The sequence below is a fragment of the Loxodonta africana genome, chromosome 19, assembly GCF_030014295.1.
Source record: "Loxodonta africana isolate mLoxAfr1 chromosome 19, mLoxAfr1.hap2, whole genome shotgun sequence".
In the NCBI taxonomy this organism is placed as follows: domain Eukaryota; kingdom Metazoa; phylum Chordata; class Mammalia; order Proboscidea; family Elephantidae; genus Loxodonta; species Loxodonta africana.
The window spans coordinates 76,719,435-76,741,525 of NC_087360.1; the positions used below are offsets into that span (position 1 = coordinate 76,719,435).

Consider the following 22,091-nt stretch of genomic DNA (forward strand, 5'->3'; position numbering starts at 1 on the left):
GGGCTCCCGGCCAGTCTAATCACGTTTCCACGCGTCATTAAGGAGAGGTGTCCAGGAGACATTTTTAAAGAAAAAGAGAACAATGTTAAGAAGTATTGATAAACAGAAAAATCCCACAGTTGATGACGAATCTGCAGCTGTGACACACACTGTGGTCAGTACTGTAGACTGCTCCGGTCTTGCGCTGGGGGAGGTGTCCTTATAACTCAAACTCATTATCTTGCAAAGTTTGTTTAACTTTATCCTTCTGAGCAGGACAGCTGAAGACGATGAGGCTCATTGAACATGCTGGCACTCTGCCTTTGCCTGGGCACTTACCTGGGAGTTATAGCTTGGGTCTAATTTGCAGTGGCAAACCAAAGGCATAGGCTCCAGCCAAACTCTGACACTGACCTTCAGATGGTTTTCTACCTAGAACACGGTTGAGTTTAAAATCAATACTTTATCCAATCCTGAAGGTAGAGTTCTCTCCTTCAGACTCTCAGTGGCACTACTAGCAGACCCTCCAGTGTCCCCCCAGTGATGGGTCATTGCGGGAGGTGAGATACAGGACTTCTCCGGGTGTACTAACTGTTCAAGCAGCAGAAACACACGGCTATGTTCTGTCCAGGTCCTGGGTGGCGGTGGTGGTGGCGGTAATATCAACATCAGCCTTACTGTCTTTTTATCAGGATGGAGTAAGGGAACGCATGTGAGGCACTGAGCCCACACAGTGAAGACTGGCTGTCTTTATTCACAGTGTGGTATCTGACAAAGGTAACTCACAAGAAAACAGCTGTTTTTTTAGGAATTTTGTTTGAAAAATCATTGTAGACATTTACCTCAACCTCCTGCAAACCATCGGTCTGTAACACTGGAGCGCTCACTGATATTCACACTAATGGTCCTCAAGGGGCCTGGTGGCATGATGGTTAAGCACTCGGCTGCCTACCAAAAGGTCAGTGGTTCAAACCTCTCTAGAGGCTTTGCAGGACAAAGACCTCCAAATCTGCTCCCATGAAGATTACAGCCTAGAAAGACCTATGGGGCAGTTCTACTCTGCCACATGGGGTTACTAGGAGTTGAAAATTGACTCAATGGCACCTAACAACAACAATGGCCCTGAGGGACTGTAAGACCCAGTGTACGACAAAGCAGTTCCAACCAACTCTAATCATTAAGGTGGGAAAATGGGTGGAAGAACATTATAAAGTTTGGGGGGAAATGTTTTCTGCTAGCTCTTATTGAAAAAGAATGTTTCATTAACATCTCATTTCTTGAACATTCTGATAAACCTAGGTTTAATGATCCCAGTTGTGCCTCACAGCATTAAAGTGTGGTAAGAAGATTATAATAAAATCAAATTCATGCACAAACCCAGAACAGTATAGGAATATCAAGAAATATTTTAGATATTTTGAAGACGCTATTGCAGAACGATATGCTGTTTATGGTATAATGTTCAGTGATTACATGTATCATATGAGTGAAACCCTGGCTTAAAAAAATGTGATTTTATATGAGTGCAGTCCGAGATTTAAATGTGCAAAAACAATAACAGGCATTATCACAGCACAATAGTATGTCTACTATGCTCGATGGCAACTGACTACAGCAAGTACGTAACTAGGAGTCCCTGGGTGTTGCAAACAGGCGCTTAAATACTAGTTGAAAGGTTGGTGCTTCAAACTCACCCAGAGGTGCTTCAGAAGACAGGCTTGGCAATCTGCTTATGAGAGGTCACAGCCTGGAAAACCCTATGAAGCAGTTTCACTCTGTATACATGGGGTTGCCATAAGTTGGAATCGACTTGACGTAAGTTGGAATTGACTTGACAGCAACTAAGAACAACAACAACAAATCTCTATAACTGTGTAGAATGGCACATTATAGACACAAACAGCAAAACTAAGATATGAGAGCTTTGTCTACAGTGTCTGGGCTCAGCTCCTTACCAGCTCCAATGCACCCACACAACCGGCTGTAGGTGGGCAGGTACTAAGTCACTGCCCTTGGGAATCTGCCCAGCACCTTGGGTTTCACCTCCATGGGCCTCGGGACCATGTTGTCTCCTCTTGCTCAGTCCCTTACTGCTCAAACCCTTTGGTTGATTGTCTTTGGCCTTGATCTTGACTTCATCCCTGGACTTTGCCTTTCAGACCATGCCTTACTGCCAAAAGCCCTACTCCCACCGCCACCCCCATCCCCCATCATAGAATCCAGGTTAGACCTGGTGTCTTACCTGTCATGAAAGGGAGGTCAGACAGTGCAAGTTCACCCTTCCCTGTAACAACACTGCTATTGGCTATGAAGTTGACTTAGTAGCTGGGACAAGGCAGGGGAGGGGTATGGAACCTTCTGTACTAACCAGAATCAATAGGAGAGAGCTTGGCCTCATAACCTGGCAGCTCGATTTCCATCTGCAGCCCAGGGGATGGCACAGATAGCGCGTTAGCTGGTGGTCATCCTGGGCGGGGGGGATGGACACAGTAGACGGGAACTATTCATGTAAGAGCAGAAAGGGTGACCACAGTGGGTGTGTCTCAGCTTGAGGTTAATAGGTATCAAGTGGACCAGATTGTAACCCTTGCCGTCGAGTCGATTCTGACTCATGGCAACCCTGTAGGACAGAGTAGAGCTGCCCCATAGGGTTTCCAAGGAGCAGCTGGTGGTTCGAACTGCTGACCTTTTGGTTAGCAGCCATAGCTCTTAACCACTGCACCGCCAGGGCTCCGAGCTGAGCAGCGTACATACCAAATATAGTTATTTTGCCTTATTCATATATAAAGCCCACCGTGTGAGAAAATGTATGAGAAAAAAATTAGAAATGGTCTCGACCACAAGCAGCTTAAGAATTAGTGAGATACATGACATGCACAACAGATACTCGCAGAGCCAACAAAAGAGCTTGTGGCCAGGAGTGAGTGGGTAGAGGCCAACAGGACAGTGGAGAAGGTCAGCATAGGCTGGGAGGCAGGAAAGACTTCCTGGATGGATTCATTGGTTGATTGATTACCTAATTGCAGAAGATCAGGCCTTGAAGATAAGACTGTGGGATGTGGAAAGGAATGAAATGCATTTACCAAGGAGAAGAGCATAACCCCCCCACCCCCCACCCCGGGGACCGCAATATGCAGCCAGTTGGGGGAGCCATGACCCAGACCCTACATTTTACAAATGATTAGGTTGTGGTCCAGAGAAGCTAAGGGGCTTTCTCAAATCCACGCAGCTTTTAGTAAAGTAAACCAGCTTTGAACTTAATCCCAGCACTCCTTCCCCGAGTCCGTGCACCAAGACAACAGTCTGTTTCTTTAGATTTCGGATGTGTGCTCAGAAGATTTACTGTCCAAGCGGCATCAGCATGAGAGGGTCCCGTGAGACTCTCGGCTGGGTGGGGAGATGTGGCGAGTCTCTCTGCAGTGAATTCACTGTGCCAGGTGCCAGTGGGCCCGGGCCTGCGGCCTCTGCGTTCACCATTATAACTTAGCCATAATACTCTGACTATGGCTGTGAGCCGGCCTCTTAGTAATCCACAGCTTGTTTTCCTAGCAAGGGTGGTGGAGGCTTGCTCCATTGTTTTCTAGCACTCACTCCTCCTCCAGGGCTTATTCTACCCTGAATACAGGCTGTGAGCATTCAGCTAAGCAGATCTGGGAGGTCTCTTTTCTTGTAGCCCACAGAGAAGTGCTGACGGGTATAGCACCCGGCAAGGTTAGAATTTCCAAAAAGATAATAATGTGACTTTTAGAAGTGAATAGCCCCTATATATATGGCTGCAATGTTTAAAAGATGACCTCGTTCCCAAAGTTATGAGAACAATCGTTGTTTCCATGAGCTTCCCGACATTGTGAGCCCAAATCCACCAAGGTCTATCTTAGCATCATCCGTGGACTTCCTCTGAGTCACTCGGGTCAGGGTTTGTTGATTTAGTTGAAATAATAGACACAGGCGTCTTCTGTTGAAAGCACAATGGGAAGCATGCCAGGCTCTGTTTTCTCAGGAGCCCTGGGGGCTCCAATCCAGCTCAGACTCTGCCTGGCCATGTGACCCTAATCTCTGTAAAATGAGGGATCCAACCAGATGACCTCTCAGGGTCCCTCTAGTTGCATAGGTGCTGACTCCCTTGTAGTTTAAGATGGGGGCCAAGGAGTAAGGACCCTGGGACGCTATTCGACTCATTGTCACTGACTGAATTTTGTTTTGTTTTCTACCTGGTCACCTCTAGCTGCTGTCTGCATAGCCTTATGCCATATGGAAGGCTATGGATGATACAGGCAAGTCTATGACATGATTTCTGCTCAGGAAGGGATTAATATAGTATAATGGGATGTGATGATACAATATAGTCAATATAATAGCGAATTGAAAAGGTTGCATACTACAAAGCAGAGTATCTCTCTTGGAGTCTTGGTAGCACAGTGATTAAGAGCTTGGCTGCTAACCAAAAGGTCAGCAGTTCGAATCCAGAAGCTGCTCCCTGGAAACCCTATGGGGCAACTCTACTCTGTCCACAGGGTTGCTATAAGTTGGAATCCACTCGACAGCAATGGGGTTTTTTAAAATCTCTATCTACATTCACCCAAATTTCTCGTCCTCCACTTCTCCCACCCCTTAGTGTGTGGCCAAGTGGTTACAAGAGAAGGGAAGGGCCTTTGGGGGAACATCTCCATACAGACAGCAGCTCTGTGGGGCTCAGTGAACCTTTGTCTCCATTTCCAGGTGCAGACTCAGCCCCCAGAGGCCTTAGGTCGTGTTCCAACTCCTCAGGCAGCTTGCTGCCTGGACTATGTGAGGCCATTAGCAGAAATGGAAATTTTAAATCCAGGCATTTCAACTGTAATCCTGCTAAATAATTTGTTTCCTGTTTTATATAGTCTGCATGTAAGAGGGGGTGGGAAAATCCAGAAATGTTTTCCAGCATCTCCTTCCTTCCACCCCCAATCCTGCTAAAGATACGGTAAGCAGATTCTGTGGTGGGGTAGGTTATTCCCGAGTGCTAAATTCTTATGCACCCAATCTTTCCGGGTGCGATAGAAATGGCATCTCCTAATTTACATGGCTGCAGAGCTAGACAGTGCTGGGCCTGGAGAAGGTGCTTCAGTATTTACTGGTTCCCTACTGATTCTGTACATATAGGCTTTACCTTCTGAACTCCACTGGACTGTGGCCAGCTTTTATGGTCCACACAGGGAGACCTCTGCCTCCATTTTCTCTCCGCTTTTTCATTCTTTAACCCATTGAAATCTAGCCCTTAGTCATTGAGTGCTGCTATAAGAGAAATACCACAAGTGGATGGCTTTAACAAAGAGAAATGTATTTCCTCACAGTAAAGTAGGCTAAAGTCCAAATTCAGGGTGTAATTAATGGATTATGGGAATAATTGGGAATCATTATTGATGTTTTCCACCCACCAGACTCTGCGCTAACTACTGGGGCCCAGGCAGGGAGCGAAGCAGACCAGGTCCCAGCCCTCCTGTGGTGTGTAGGTTCCCAGCAAGCGGCTCTCAACCCCCCTCAGCCCCTTAGCTCCTCCTTCCCACTTCATCCCGACCTTTGAAAGTCCAGCTTGTCTCGCTTCTCTACAAAGCTGCCTTCCCAACCACTCCAGCCACAGTGACCAATCTCTTAGAGTTCTCATCTGAGTTCTGCGGACTCTGATCTTTTCACTTATATTAAACTCTTCAGCTGGTCCTTAACACGCTCAGTGTGGACTGGTTTTTAATTTGCGGTGCTGTCTCCAAGCTGGGTGTGTGTTGTTTGCCATTGTAATAGTAGTATTCACAAAAACTACTTTAATCTGTGTTGTTAGGTGCCCTCAAGTCAGGTTCGACTCATGGCACCCCTGTGTACAACAGAATGAAACACTGCCCTACCCTCACCATCCTCACAACTGTTGTTATGCTTGAGCCCATTGTTGCAGCCACTGTGTCCATACATCTCATTGAGGGTCTTCCTCTTTTTCTCTGATCCTCTGCTTTACCAAGTGTGATGTCCTTCTCCAGGGACTGATCCCTCCTGACAACATGTCCAAAGTAGTGAGACGCAGTCTTGCCATCCTTGCTTCTAAGGAGCATTCCGGCTGTACTTCTTCCAAGACAGATTTGTTCGTTTTTCTGGCAGTCCGTGGTATATTTAATATTCTTTGCCAACGCCATAATTCAAAGGTGTAAGTTCTTCTTTGGTCTTTCTTATTCATTGTCCAGCTTTTGCATGCATATGAGGCAATTGAAAATACCATGGCTTGGGTCAGGTGCACCTTAGTCCTCAAGATAACATCTTTGCTTTTTAACACCTTAACACAATAACTACTACTAATGCGTAACTATATGCAATTAAGACATAATTAGGATAATACCATGAACCAGGCATTGCATCAAGTGCTTAATATGCATTTTCTCCTTTAGTGTCTCGGGGAAGACTTGTTCAGCCATTCACCATCTGTGGGTCTCAGTGAAGTTGCTTTTGCTGTCTAGGACTCATTTTCCTCATTGGCAAAATAGGGAGCCAGATATCTGCTTTTCAAGGTTATTTCTGGTTCCAATGCTGTGGTTCAACTCAATTTCAATTCAAATTTTTTTAAGGAATTCTTACTGTATTCTGTCATAAAACTAATACAGCAGTCTCTGCCCTCAAAGTTCATACCAACTAGTATAATAACAGGAAGCTGGGAGTATCCTGGGAGTAGTGAATAAGGGAGCCAATTACATCACCAGGAGAAAGTCGGTTCTAATTAGAAGCTTCCTGAAGGAGGAGAGATTTCCGTTGAGTTTAAGGGAGGCAGTTGACGGAGTGGGAGTACAGAGGCGCCTCTTGGCAGAACTGACTGGTGGGCACAACAGCTCCTCAGCAGTGAACCCAAACAGGGCTGCGATTAGGGTCAGCAAGCCAGACATTGTGCTGGAGGCTAAATTTAAAGAGGTGGACGATATTGCTACTGCTGCAAGATAAAACAGGAGAATCCCAGCCACGTCAGGAAAGTACACAGACCTCAGAGGAGTGCAATGCTTGGATATGTGAGAAGCATCATCAAATTAAAACCAGTGCTCTTGGCATCTCTCACATGTGCACTGAGACTCATAAGCCCCAGGGGACATCCGTCCCAAGGATACATCTGGAACCCTGTCAGAGTACAATGCAATTAATTACCATTACAATTGGATAAATACTAGTGTTTACTGCTAATAAATATGTATTTACAGCTCTCTTCATTTCGTAAAGGAATTGAAAGGGTTTGCAAAGAATTCATCATGTGACAAGATAAAATTACAAAAGATGAAAAAGAGAAAATAAACGTGGAAATGATAGGATGAGGCCCGAGGCAAAATCCATGTGGCCAAGGCCTCCGAACACTTTTCCAGAGGGGGGATGCATAGTTGTTTTTTTTTTTTTTTTTGGCCTGAAGAAAAGTTTTAAATTTTGATATGATGATTGTAGTACCCCTAAGCCTCCAAGCTTATATTCTGAGTCTTTTCCTTAAATTGGTGGAAGCGATTCTGGGCAGCAGAGAACGCTATGTGCTTCCCTGACCACTGTTTAAATGAATTCATTCGAAACAAAGCCTAAGAACAAAACATTAGCCCAGGGCTTTTTGGCTGAGCTTCTGTGGCCAAGTTGCTCTTGCCCCAGTGCTTTTGTTTTAGGAAACCCCAGTTCTGAGGTCAAAGAGAATTTCTTCTCTTTGGAAAACACAATTGTCATTTATTATTTCCCTTCAGGAAAGGCTTTTCTCTGTGCCTGCCCCCACACACCCTTGCCCCCCCAATATACCCTTTTATTAGTCTGTGCAAGCTCAGAGATGGCTGTTCCAGTCCACCGAGTCACGGGGCGTTATGCCCGAGAACAACGGAGTGGAGAGTGGCTGCAAGGCTGGCCCAGGCCTGACTTGGCTTTCGTCCCCGTCCTCCTTTTATTGGCAGCGTGAAGCAGCATGAGCGCTATGGCCAGCTGATCCTGGTCAACTCCACCGCGGCTGACACAGGCGAATTCAGCTGCTGGCTGCAGCTCTGCCATGGCTACGTCTGCAGGAAGGACGAGGCCAGAACCGGCTCCACCTACATCTTTTTCACAGGTAAAATGGTGGGTGCCTTTGTGGAACTCTTCACACTTCCTGCCTTGACCCAGAACCGAAGGTTCCCACTGCATACGGAATAGTAAAAAAAAAAAAGAGGGGGGCAAGAAGGGGACAACCTGAGCACTCACTCTTTGTCAGGCTCTGGGCCAAGGGCTTTACATCAGTTATTTCATGCCAGCCTCCCAACAACCCTTTCAGGTAAGTACAAATATTTCCATTTTTCAGATGGGAAGTTTGAGGTGCAAAGGGATTAAGTCCTTCAAGGTCACACGACAAGTAAGTGGCAGAACCAGGATTTGAAGCCAGAACGATCTGATTCCAGAGTCTATACCAGCATTGTCCAATATGGAAGCCACTAGTCATGCATTGACGCAGCAGTTAAGCGCTCAGCTGATAACTGCAAGATTGGCAGTTCGAACCCACCCAGCGGCTGCATGGGAGAAAGACCTTGCCATCTGCTTCATAAAGATTATAGCCAAGAAAACCCTACAGGGCAGTCCTACTCTGTCACGTGGGGTCGTGATGAGTCGAAAATTGACTCAATGGCACAGAACAACAGAAGCCACGTGTGGCTATCTAAATTCAAATACAAATTAATTAAATAAAATTGAAAATTCAGTTTCTTAGTCACAGGAGCTACATTTCAAGTGCTCAATAGCTACGTGTAGCTGGCGGCTACCATATTGGACAGCATCATCACACAAAGCCCTCTTGGGTAGTGCTGCTGTAGATTTTGTCAGTATGTTCCCAGCACCCACAATATTCATGTTCATATTCATAGGATGGCTGGCTAATGGCCTCCTTGCATTTGTTCTTATGAGTGCTCTGAGCTGAGGTTTTGGGGACAAACTTCCCAATGGCTGAGGTCCTTGTGGTGTCAAATCCCATCCCCTGAGCCCGAGTGAGGGGCCGGAGAAAGCAGGTGAGAGTGGAAAACTCTCCTCCCTATAGCGCTAGGCGCCAGGTGGAGCCTGCACTCTGAGAAACAGGCTTTGCAGAGTAGCCCCCAGCTCCTTCCTCTGCAGAGGTCTCTAAGCATTCAGGTTCGGGGGATGAAGTTCTCTGATAGGGTTCAGAAGCCGCGAACAGCTTCAGGAATCTTGCAAACGCCCCTCCTTCCTCGTGCTTCTATGGTCCAAGGAATTTCAGGTGAGGGTTTTCATGAGATCTGTCCATGTGCCTAAATCCATCTACCTTTCAGACCTAGAGTGACTAAGGCCTATGACCCAAATGGCCTCATTCCTCGGTCATTAATGAAGGCTTTAGCAAAATCTCAGCCATTTTTCTCTCCCTGCCCCGAATTCTCCTCTCTGGCAAGAAGATGCTCTAGCAGGATACTCTAAATTCCAAAAGAACACGCACATACGTTTCATTTCCTTCCCACAACACCCCCCTGTGAAATAAGGAGAGGTTATTTTATTTTCTTTATTTTGGAAAGAATGATGCTGGTGTGGAGACTCAAAATGGCAAGGTGACTTCTACAATGTTCCATGGCTTGTAGGGTGGGGCAAGGATTCAAACCTGAAACCAATTCAAAACTTATAGCAATAATATAAGACAGTACTCACAGAATGATCCAGAAAAAAGAAAGGATTTAAATAATGTGCCATGATAAAATAAATCAAACCAAAACAGGACACACACACACACACACACAAAACAGAGTTCCTTGATTGCCCTAAGGAAAGAATTGGTAGATTAGTTCTCATTTCTGGAAGGTAAAAATTCAGCTGTCTGGATCCTGGCTTTCTGATCTGGGGTCCAGGGTTCTTACTGCCTCAACTCTTTTCTGGGACAAAGTGATGGGTGGATACATAGATGGTCAGACAGACAGCGAGGCACTAGCTGGCATAATTGGTGTTGCTCAGGAGCATTGCTAACCTTTGTTAATAGTCAATCCCTTCTATCTTCATTTTGGAATGCTCCATGCACAACCTCCCACGTACCCTTTATAGCATAGTATAGTATAGTATATAGTGTAGTATAGTGTAGTATAGTATAGTGTATAGTATACTGTATAGTGTAGTAAAGTATTAGTATTAGTACAGTATAATATAGTACAGTACAGTATAATATAGTATAGTACAGTACAGTATAATATAGTATAGTACAGTACAGTATAATATAGTATAGTACAGTACAGTATAATATAGTATAGTACAACTTCCCTTTATAGTATATCGCACGGTGAAGCCACAGTGGAAAAGACGACCAATTAAGTCTAATGAGCATTTGAGATTCTGGACAAGGACTAATAACATTTAAAATTGCAGGATGAAGATTCTTTGGCAAGATGAGCACTGCCATGTCTTCCTCAAGTATTGAGCAAGATTTTAACCTGAAGGCTTTGCTTGTGCACAACATCCACTTAGGGCAAAGGGTTCTCTATGTGCGTTTTGGAGCCCTGGTAGCACAGTGGTTAAGAGTTACGGTTGCTAACCAAAGAGTCAGTAGTTCAAATCCAACAGCCTCTCCTTGGAAACCCTGTGGGGCAGTTCTACTCTGTTCTACAGGGTCACTACGGGTTGGAATCGACTGGATGACAACTGGTTTGGTTTTCTTAATATGTGAGTTGTGGAGGCAGATTATTTCTTAATCTACTGAAGTACTGAAGTCCTTTTATGAACCAAAAGAAGGCTAAAAATTATCTATCTCAACTTTCAAAAGACTTGGATCCACAAGGGAGGTGACCTAAGGTGTTGTACTGTTTTCAGAGTCCAGTTGGATTTTCAGTACAGGGTCTAGCAATTTGTCTTTTCAAGCGTGGTAGGTTTACAAAACCAGGACGGGCTGTTACAGAAGCTGCTGGCTCTGTGTTCTTTCGGAGTGTCTGCTTCTCAGCTACCCACACAGAGAGATGGCTGTCATTCATCATGTTTGTATGCTTCCTAGGGTTTGATTGAAAACAGTGTGAGGTTTCTTCTGGGGGGCTGATTGCTGTTAATTTGTGGAATTTTTGATGAAGCAGCTGCCACATTTTACATTTCCTCTTTTATCTATATCCAGGAGGATCTCAGAGGGGTCTTTCTAAGTTTTTACTGAAGTATAACATAAACAGGGAAAAAGACACAAATCACAAGTGTAGCTTAGTAAATTCTCATAAAGTGAGCATACACATGCAACCACCACCAAGATCAAGGAAGAGAACATTACCGGCCGCAGGGCTTTCTCATAGCAAAAGGCTGGGACTCCAATTTTTATCTGCAGTTCGACCACACTAATTAGTACTTTACTATATATGGAGTTTTTTATAATTTGGATTTTAGTTTATAGCCTATTCAATTTTTTTGAAATCTAAATTTCCATGTGTTTAGTTTTCATAATGTGTTTGTCATCTACATTGGCAGATATAAACACATTTACAGGGGGCATATGTAATCTATAGTTTTTTAAATGAACTTTTTTTGTAGATGGAAGCTACCAATTATGAATATATATATATATTTCTATTTGTTAAAGCAGCTGATGTGATCACTTATTTCAAAGCACGTATTATAGTACAAGACATAAGAGCACGTTTTTGTGTTCTGCAGTTCAGATCATTCACTTATTCTACTGGCTTTGCTCATTGTTTCAGATAAACTTTTTCTATACAAAGCCTTAAAAAAACAACCAAATAGTTGCCTCTAAATCTTCCAATCACAGAATCCTTAAATGTTATTGCTGAAGGGGACTTTGGTGATGGTCTAGTCCAGATTCTTCTCTTTGCAACGGGGACATGGAAATACCAAGAAATTAAGTGGCACATCCAAGACTTGCTCTGTGCAAACACGAGTGTTGGGTACAACATTGACAAAGGGCCCCTTTCCTAATCCTGAAAGTCAATTTATCATGAAGTAGCACAGATTCACAGCCTGATCTTAAGCCTTGCAAAGATGGAGACTCGCTGAGACATGATAGATACATTCCCTTGAGCACGGTTAGGGGCAGGAGGAAAGACCTCCACAGTAGTGGACTTAGCGTGCATAGCCAAAGAGCTCTTGGCCCGTGAAGACATTTGATGTTGTGTCCAGGAGTTCTGTCCCCGACTTAAAATATATAATTGTGGCACAAAGAAGTCTTGTGACGGAAAAAGCCAAGAATTATTGGTTTCAGGAACATTGCAGGGAAAGCCCAGAAAACGATTTAACAAATGGTGGGCTCAGTGTGTTCACAAATTTCTCTTATTACTGTAATATTCACTCAAGAATGATCCAGAAAAAAGGGCTTAAATAAAATGCCATTCAAACAAAGCCAGAGTCTCTTGATTGTATTGAAGGTATTGGTACACCAGTCTTCATTTTTGGAAGATAAAAATGCCACCATTTAGATCTTAAAGAACGACATGTAGTGTCATTCAGAGGAAACAGGAGTGGTGTATAAAACTGACTGCAAGTCTCCAGCCCTGTGGTGGTCGTAAGGAGCCCAGAAGCCAGGACTAAAGGATTCCTGGCCCATCCCTACTCCATTCCCTTCCCACCAACCTTGGCAGTCCCTATACCAGGAACTAGGTTCTCATGAGTGAGGATAGGCGAGGAGACCAAAGCCTTCACGGTGCTGCGCTCTCAGGGAAGCTTTCCTTCCCTCTCCCCATAACTGGTAGCTACTGACCATCTGCCTTGGGTCTGAATTTCTCCAGAAAGAAGCACTGATTTGTTTCCAGGCTTAAACAATGCTCTAGACATAAGGAAACCAGTCTCCTTCCTTGCTTCCTTAGTGTGGTTGGTAAATTCCATGGGCCCAATTTGAGCTTGAGCAAGTATCTTTATTTCCTTTAAGGAGGAGGGAATCCTTCAAAAAAAAAAAAAAAAAACCATTAGAAAAATACCTGTTTATACCGATAAGGACTCAGTGTTCTGAATGTATTGCGAGTTTCTTCTCTTTGTGCCCCAAGCGTGAGAATCCTCAAGGTTCTCTTACCTTGCTTCTCGAGAATCAATAAGCCTGTGTCTTTCCCCTTTGCAGAGAAAGGAGAACTCTTTGTACCATCTCCCAGTTACTTTGATGTTGTCTACTTGAGCCCAGACAGACAGGCTGTGGTTCCTTGTCGAGTGACTGTCCTGTCAGCCAAAGTCACGCTCCACAGGGAGTTCCCGGCCAAGGAAATCCCAGCCAATGGAACTGACATTATGTACGACGTGAAGAGAGGCTTCGTGTATCTGCATCCTCACTCTGACCACCAGGGGGTGGTCTACTGCAAGGCTGAGGCTGGGGGCAAGTCTCAGATCTCCGTCAAGTACCAACTGCTCTATGTAGAGGGTAAGCCTGCTACCCACCAACCGAGGCACCGGGGACGCTGTTCCCTATTTACAGATGGAAATGAGGAGGCATGGAGTGCTTTTCTTAGAGTCAGGTTCCTCTGCTGCACCACATTTCTAGGGTGCTGCTTCCTTGTCCATGGCCCTGACCCAACACCCCTCTGCTTCCTTTCTTCTCAAAGCCTTTCTTTGTTCCCTCTGGTTCTGCCTCTGTGTGACTGATCAGCAATTGCCCTACATCCCCAAGCTCTTAGGACACCCTTTCAGCCTCACTGCTTTAATCCAAATCTGCTGTCTCCTAAGGGCACTATCCTTTCCCCACCTCAGAGCTTGGAGGTGGGATCAGTGCCTTCTTGCGCCCATTGCCACCTCCTGACCATCATTCCCTTACGATTTGTCAAGAGCCCCTGCCCTCTGAGGCTCCTTCCATGTGGTGTACCAGCTTTCTCTTCTCCTTCCCTGTGTCTCCCTCTCATTCACTGAAGATTTCGGCACTTCGTTCACAGTCCTCCTCACCACTCCACTTTCTTGGTGACTTCAACACTCACTTGGGATGCACTGGCCTGGTTCCCTGACTCCTGCCCCAGTCAAGCTTTCACAGTGTCAAAAACTACAACTGCCCTGACATTGGAATCACTGATTCAGACCCAGGCTCCCACCATGGCCTCGCATCTTCCCGGATTGTTTGCTCAGGGCTCTTTCTGCACTGACCTTCACCTTCACCCTCTACTGTCCACTATGCAGTCCTCTCCCGCCCTCCCCACCCCCACCCAGCTCAGCTTCCACGGCTCATCACCTCAGTGCTCTCTTGCCAATACCCTGGACTTCTTGCCCTTCAATGGTTTCCTCCCACCCACCCAGGAAAACACTATCCTACATGTACCCATAGGGCTGAGGGTTGCTGAAAGAACCTCGCACATGGGTAGATGACGCCACTGTAAACCCCCGGTCTCTGGTCTCCCCTACCTGGGAGTGCCACCACATGTTTTCATCTCTTTCCACTTTGCACTATGAGCACTGCACACCTCTTGAAGAACCCTTGGCCTCTGCCTGCCCCTCACTCCTTCGCAATCCTCTTGCTCCCTCCTCTCAACAGGACTGAAAAATGCTCAAAGCTCTCTGTTAAAAACATTTTTTTTTTAACTGGTTCATGTTTCTTTTTTCTGAATATACACGTGTGCTGAAGGTCATTTAGTGTCTAGTTTGATGGAATATCTTGTATATGACAATTACAAAATAGAACTTTTTTATAAATGTCCCCATTTTAGTGATGAGTTTCAATCCAGTGGGCTCACCACACCTGAACTGTTCTTCTCCCAAGAATTCACTGCAGCCATTGGTTCTGCTTCGTAGAAACCTCCTTTCTCATCAGTAGGAAAGATCCATGAATGATATCACAGTCTGGTTCCACATCCAGTAGTCACCTCGGGTTAGGAACAGCCTCATTCTGTTTCTGATACTGTTCATTAAAAAGCTTTAACCCCACTTTTACTCCAAAGCCCCACTGGCATCAGGCTCTACTAGAGGCTCCAACAGCTTGGAGAGGCACGTGGGAGGACGGCCTTCTCCTCCCACCCTCCCTGTGCTGGGGCTGGGGGAGGGGGTCGGTCCCGGAACCTAGAGGCATCTGTCCTGGTTGCAAATGGCTGACCTGGCTTGTTGTCCATTAACCTGACGGGGACAGATGGTGGCTCCAACACCTTGTCATGAGTGACAAGGGACTCAGTTCTAAGCTGCCCCCCGTGGTACTGTAGGCCCCTTTCCAGAAGTAGCCTCGCCCTCCTCCTGGACAGTAAAAATGGCCATGGCAGGAGCATCTGACCTTCTCTAACTTCACAAGGGGGAAGGAGAATCAAGATCAACAGTGCAAGGCTGACTCCTATGAGGCAGAGGTCAGACATGCCTCCTCTCTCCACCAGCTTTACCAATTCTGACACCAACCTTCCCTCCCACAGCACTCTACTTCTCTGCCAAATTTGATAATTCATTGCACTGGCCACACGTAACTCACAGACAATAATCATGATTAAGGGGTTTATTAGAGAAGTTAATACGGTACAATTCGGGTTCAGGAATGCTCAGGATCTAGTTTTTCCATCAGGACAGCCTCTTCTCAGCTGTGCCTGCAGCTGTGCATGCCTCTCTCTGGTCCCTTGGCCTCTGCCCTGCTTGGGCAAGTGTTACAAAGCTCTTTTAGCTCTGCCAATAAGTGCCTCAAGGCACCCCACTCTACCGGTAAGCCTTGGCCCAAAGGCTGTCAGCTGTAGCTCTGTGAGCCAGCAAACCTAACTCCAGCAAGTGCCCAGGGCACCCTACTCTGCCAGCAAGCCTCCTGTCAGAAGGCACTCAGCTTTCTCCCTCTGTGGGCCAAGAAGCCACTGCGCCTTCTCCTGCTGGTCTCTACTGCCACCATTTCCCTGCCACCACTTCTCGCCGTCTTCAGTGTTACAGCTCTCTCTCTCTCTCCTGGTTCTACGAGGTTCTCAGTACAGGGATCCCGAGTCCAAAGGACATGCTTAGCTCTTGGCTCTTCTTCCTTGGCAGTGGTTAGGCCCTCCCTCTGCTCTGGAATCAGCTCTTTTAAGCCTAGAAGGATGACGGAACTGACCAATTCCCTTGGAGGACCACACTTACCTTATTTGCACAGTCTCGCCCAATCACTTGGTTGGGAATTACAAGACCATGGTGAGAAAGACCACACAAAAGCAATCCATTGCACCACACGGACACTCCTCAGCAGTCTTGTGGACAGAGAAGCTGCTTTCTGAACTTAGGATTTGGACTACTTAATGCCTGTAGTTCTCAGCCATGGGACTGAGAACCAGGCCATGGTCCTCAAAACTATCCTGTTACCAAATAACACTCACAGCCTTCTTTGACTACCCTCAGCACTCCGCTAAGGCCATCTCTCTTCTGCCATCACAACCAAACTCCCTGAAAGAGCTCAGCCCACTTCCATCTAGCTTTCTCCCTTCTCCTTCAAAACAGGTATTGCTAAGGTTCTCAGCAACTTTCATGCCATTAAATCCAGCAGACTTTTTTTTGCCCTAGTCCTGCTAGATTCTACCTCTTTGCTATGAAACCTCTTCTTTCCTTGGCTTCACATCCTCCGCCCCTCCCACTTTCTTATTCTGCTTTATCAGCTCTTTGTCTTCTAACCAGTTCCTGTGAAGTTGGTTGTGACGCATGGCAATCCCATGTGTGTCAGAGTAGAACTGTAATCCATAGGGTTGTCTGTGACTGATTTTTTACAAGTAGATCAACAGGACTTTCTACCAATATACCTCTAGGTGGACTGGAACTGCCAAACCTTTTGGTTAGCAGCAGAGTGCTAACCTTTGGCCCCAACCAGGGACCCCTTTGTCTTCTACCAGCTTTTACAGGTTGGAGTTACCTTGGGCACTCTTCTTGCTGACTCTCTTCTCTCTCTGGACAGTCCCAGCCACACCCATGGCTCCACTTACCCTCTAAAACCTAAAAAAAGCCAAATCCACTGTCGTCGTGTCAATTCTGACTCATAGCGACCCTATAGGACAGAGTAGAACTGCCCCATAGAGTTTCCAAGGAGCGGCTGGTGGATCTGAACTGCCGACCTCTTGGTTAGCAGCTGCAGCACTTAACCACTACACCACCAGAGTTTCCATTCCATTTACCCTCTGTACACTAATAATTCCTAAATTAATACATCTGGCCCAGATCTCTGGGCTGCAAAGCTATGTTTCCAACTGTCTATCCAAATGACTACCTATTATCTGCACTTAGATGTTTCCCAGGCCCATCAATCCCACACGCCCATCATTAAACTCAAGGGTCGTCCTTCCCAGGCCTGAGTCTTCAGCATTCTCTGTCCCAATGATAGCATTGTCACTCACCCAGGTACACAGGCCAAAGAGTGGGAGTCAAGCCGGACATTCCCTTCTCCCCCAGGCCTGTTGACTTTTCTCAGTAAATCACCCTAAAATCCTGTTGCTCCTCTGCATCCTCACTTCAAATAGAGATCAAGTTATCACCATCTCTCCCTGGGGTGACACAAATACCTTTCTAATTGGTGTCCCTTACATCCACCTCTTCTCTCTCCAGTCCATTTCCCGTGCTGTGTTATTGTCAGATGCCACTGAGTTGGCCCTGACTCATGGCAACCCCACAGCACAGCTGAATAAAACACTGCCCGGTCCTGTGCCATCTCCTGGATGGGTTGTGGACTGGACTATCGTGATCCATAGGGTTTTCATTGGCTGATTTTCAAAAGTAGATTGCCAGGCCTTTCTTTTGAGTCTGTCTTAGTCTAGAAATTCTGCTGAAACTTGTTCAGCATCACAGCAACATTAGAGCCTCCACTGATGGTGGATACGGATGAGGTACCCTGGCCTGGAACCGAATCTGGGTGTCCCGCGTGGAAGGTGAGGAGTCTACCACTGAACCACCACTGCCTTCAATTACAACTCCAATTAAAACCATCTGCTACCTTCCCACTTCTCCTAAACTAAAGTCAAACCCCTGCATGTGGCCTGAAAGACCCTGTGTGACCTGACTTACCAGCCGTTCCCGATCCTCTCCTCTCTACCCTGTAGCCTGGCCTGCCTCCACTAGGGCTCCTCCTTCTCACCTCCGGGACTGTGCACACTGCTGTTCCCGGCCGACGGGCCTGGTGCTTCCTTGCTTCTCCCATCCATGTATGTTCAGACTTTGCTTTCTCAGGAAGCCTTTCCTGGTTCTCCCATTCTGATCTTTCAGAGCACTCTGGGCTTCTCCTTCACAGCTCTTCACACAACAAGAGCTTCAAATGAACCATACAGTTACTTGCTTAATGTCTGTCGCCTCCACTACAATATAGGTTTCAAGGGCTCAGAGACTTCTGTCTGTTCAACGCTGCAGTCCCGGCTTCTAGCACACTGCCTTCCTCAAAGCTCCCATCAAAATTACTTGTTGAGTGAACTGACCGTAATGGAGAAATTTGTTTCTGAAATGCTGTGAAGTAAAGGTGCTGCCGACACACACAGCATTGTGCCCTTCCTGCAGACATCTCTTCTCACGGGTGTAGTTAGACTTCCTCCCATTCTTTCTGAGGATGGACAGCCTCACCCCCGTCTGTTCAAGTCCACCCCTTCGGATGTCCTCCCTCCGTCCTCGTTCACTCCACTTGCTGTCTCTCCAAGCACCTTCTCTCCCCTGTCCTTGTTTCCTAGTGCTGCCATAAAAAAAATACCACAAAGTGGGTGGCTTCGAAGAAGAGAAATTTATTTCCTCATAGTTCTGGAGGCTGGAAGCCTTAATTCAAGGCATTGGCAGTGCTATGCTTTCTCTCTGCTGGCTCTAGAGGGAGATTCTTCCCTGTAGTCCTGGGCTTGGAGGTGGATCCTCACATGGTGTCTTCCTCCTGTACCAGTTTCCGTTCTCCCCTTTTATAAAACACCACTCAGAAGGGACTGACATCAGGACCCACCCTACACGCTGTATGACTTCATTTCATGGTAACGATTTGTTGCTGTTGTTAGTTGCTGGGGGGTCAGCTCTGACTCACGGGGACCTTATGTATAACAGAGCGAAATGTTGCCCAGTCCTGTGCCCTCTTCATGATCACTGGCATGTCTAAGTCCATTGTTATGGCTGTTTTGTCATCCATCTCATTATGAGTGTTTCCCTCGTTACTGATAACAAAAACCCTATTTCCAAACAAGTTCACGCTCCTAATATTGGGTATGAGGCATCAAACATATCTTTTTGGGGGACATACTATGGACAATCCATAACACCCGTCATCTTTTTATTCCCTTCACATGGCCCCTGGTAGCCTCCTCCCCTAATTACATGGGTGGTGGCTGGACCCAGGCAGCTCTGGGTGATGACACCATTCTGGACCACCATCTCCTCTGTCCACAGAAATAGAGGAGACTTCAAAAGAAATAAAATGGTGGGACAGAGTAGGCCTGGTGCTAGTTGAGAAGATGTTAGAAAGGTGCAAGTGTTACATGCCTGCTCCCCCAAAAGACTATGCCTGTTGGCTTGTCTTTAATGTTGTGTTCATGGATTTCACTTCACTTTCCCTCCCTTCTGCTTACTTCCAGTTCCCAGCGGGCCTCCATCAACAACCATCATGGCGTCCTCAAACAAAGTGAGAGGCGGGGATGATATCAGTGTCCTGTGCACTGTCCTAGGGGAGCCTGATGTTGAGGTGGAATTCCGTTGGATCTATCCGGGGCAGAAGGTAAGCCCCATTCCCCAGTCTCAGCCAGCTACTTCAAATCCCATTTTTTTTTTTTTTTTTTCAGTGAGGCCACAACTTACGAAGCATGGGAAGACTGTGGGATCATGCTTGGAGCCAGGCTTGCTTGGTTTAAGATGTTTTACTATATTGACAAATGGATTTTTTTTAAGGACAAGAAAAAATAAGTGATAAGGTTCCACCAGCAAATTCACTCCCTATACTCTCTTCAATGCACTTTTTCTTATAACGCTTAATTAAGAAGGGTCAGGGGCATAAAAGGGAATGGAGGGGGCGTCCCTCTCCCTCCAAATCCCAGCCTTAATCTTCGGTCCAACCTTCCAGGTCTACTTCCCATCTCCTTCTGAATCTTCTCTATGCTAGCTGTCTCCTGTGGTGAGGAACTCCTGAGCAGACATCCTTCAAGTGGGCACTGAAACATAAGCTCTGTCAGAAAGGTGCTGTGAGGCCAGAGATTAGGTTAAAATAGACTTCCCATAAAAGCAACTACGGCGTATTTAGCCTTTGTGCATGTTCTGCTCGCTAAAATAAACAACTTTGCTGTCCACATGGAATAATGCCTTTGTTGCCAGAAGAGGTTTGGTCTCCCAAGACATACTCAGGAGCTAATACACCTCTGGCTTATGGGCTGTGACTGGTGGAAAATAACCGTCCCTGCAGAATATCTTCTAGCATCCTGGTACCGGGTACTTGTTTTTAAAACTTTGCCACACCTGGAAGACGCTAGCGATGTTTACAATAGAGGGTTGTTTTCTACACTCTTAATTGGCATTTTATGAGGAGAACGGGTGTTAATAGAGTAATATTAAAAACACTAGTTATGTTAAACTAATAAACACGTTCATATCACCAAAGTTGGCCGAAGCATCTCAAAGGTGATCCTCTCACCTCCTAGAAACAGCGGGTCACCTCCTCTAGAGCACCATCTTATCCATCCCTGGCACTTTTCCTCCCTGCAGCCATGTGGCATATGCGACCCATCATCTCCCTGTCCCAAGTCTGAACAATCGGGCACTCTTATCCTTTTCTGTGGCCAAGGACCTCGGGCTTCTTTTTGACTTTAAATTATGCAAATAAAAGCCACTTAGCTAAGGAACGAAAGTGGGCAATGTGAGGAGGGGTGGAGTGGAAATCTTTATGCATGTTTTCATGGCAAACAGCAGTTCCACTTTCTTGGCACTTCGAAAGAGTACATTTGATATTAAGTAGAAACTGACTGAAGAAAAGGGCAGAAAAGAGAGAGCCAAGCAGCCTAGTGAAATGCAAGACTTTGCTTGGAAAAAAAAAAAAAAAAGCAGCCTGAAACAATTATGCGGTGTAAAAGCTCCCACAGCCAGGAGCTACGCACACCAAACAGTCTGTTCTAAGCATGTGTTTTGCACCCTGAAAAGAACCCTCAGCAGAGCTGGGTGAAGGGAGGGGAGCTGACTACAGCAGCCTGCCCTTGGTGCTTCAGTCTGTGTGGGTGTCGTTCACACAGGGTGAAAGGCCGGTGACAATTCAAGACACCTGGAGGCTGATCCACAGAGGGCTTGGACACACCACCAGAATCTCCCAGAGTGTCATTAACGTTGAGGACTTTGAGACCATCGACGCGGGATACTATGTCTGCACCGCTCAGAATCTCCGCGGACAGACTACAGTAGCTACCACTGTGGAGTTCTCCTGACTTAGAAGAGAGTCTAATGAACTGACGAAACGCCCATGTGTGTATACAACCAGTGTTGAGGGTCTTTTGACCAGTGTTTACCCAGGGGCTGATGACAAGTGCCAATCCTCACCTGCCTGGTGAGTCAGACCTAGATGCCCAAACGAAATCATCCGGTCTAATAATGCAAGTTAACTTTTCTAACAGAAAGCATGTATTTGGATTGCTTACCTACCTACGTGTGTTTCCAGTGTTTATACTAAAAAAAGCATATATGTAAACTTTATAGAAATATAATCATTTCTATTAAATGAGCAAGTTTTTGTAAAAAATAAAAAATGGGCTAAGTGTTCTTGTTTTTTAAGCTAGCTTGAAGTAAATCCAGAAGGACTTTGCTGGCAGCGATACTTGGGTCAGTACCTAGTATTCTATCTGACAACTACAATGCACCCAGGATTAAAAAAAAAAACATCAATTATATTATTAAAAACCAGCTGCCGTCAAGTGGACTCTGACAGTGACCCTGTGTGTGTCGGAGGACGACTGTGCTCCATAGATTGCCAGGCCTTTCTTTCCAGGCATCTCTGGATGGACTCGAACCTCCAACTTTTCAGTTAGCAGCCGAGTACATTAACTGTATGTATAACCCAAGGACTCCAGTACAGAGTCCAACTATCATCTGTGAACAGCAACTGAAGATTCAAGTGTTTACACGTCATGTTTTCTTGGTAGCTGAGTTAAATCTATGAAAGTATTGAAAAAACTCATGTATACAGGTAGTCACCAACTTACAGGCAGGACAAACTGCACTTAATACCCTTTTTTCCTGAACACATTAGTAATATGTACTACATACAATGTTGCAGTGCGTAATTTACTGATGTTACCTTTCTCACATTTAATGTTTCCAACCCCCCCAAAACAAAGATTGGA

At 45.9% G+C, this 22,091-nt stretch overlaps 1 protein-coding gene across 1 annotated transcript in view; it reads left to right on the plus strand.

Moving 5' to 3' along the window:
- The window catches only part of PDGFRL (platelet derived growth factor receptor like), a 46,734-nt gene extending 25,312 nt beyond the window's left edge, over positions 1 to 21,422 (plus strand). The window contains exons 3-6 of the mRNA XM_064272889.1: positions 7,896 to 8,047; positions 12,995 to 13,288; positions 19,353 to 19,492; positions 20,991 to 21,422. Coding sequence (XP_064128959.1) covers positions 7,896 to 8,047; positions 12,995 to 13,288; positions 19,353 to 19,492; positions 20,991 to 21,179 — 775 coding nt within the window. The 3' untranslated portion in view covers positions 21,180 to 21,422. The remainder of the gene's footprint in view (positions 1 to 7,895; positions 8,048 to 12,994; positions 13,289 to 19,352; positions 19,493 to 20,990) is intronic.
- The last annotated feature ends 669 nt before the right edge of the window (positions 21,423 to 22,091 follow it).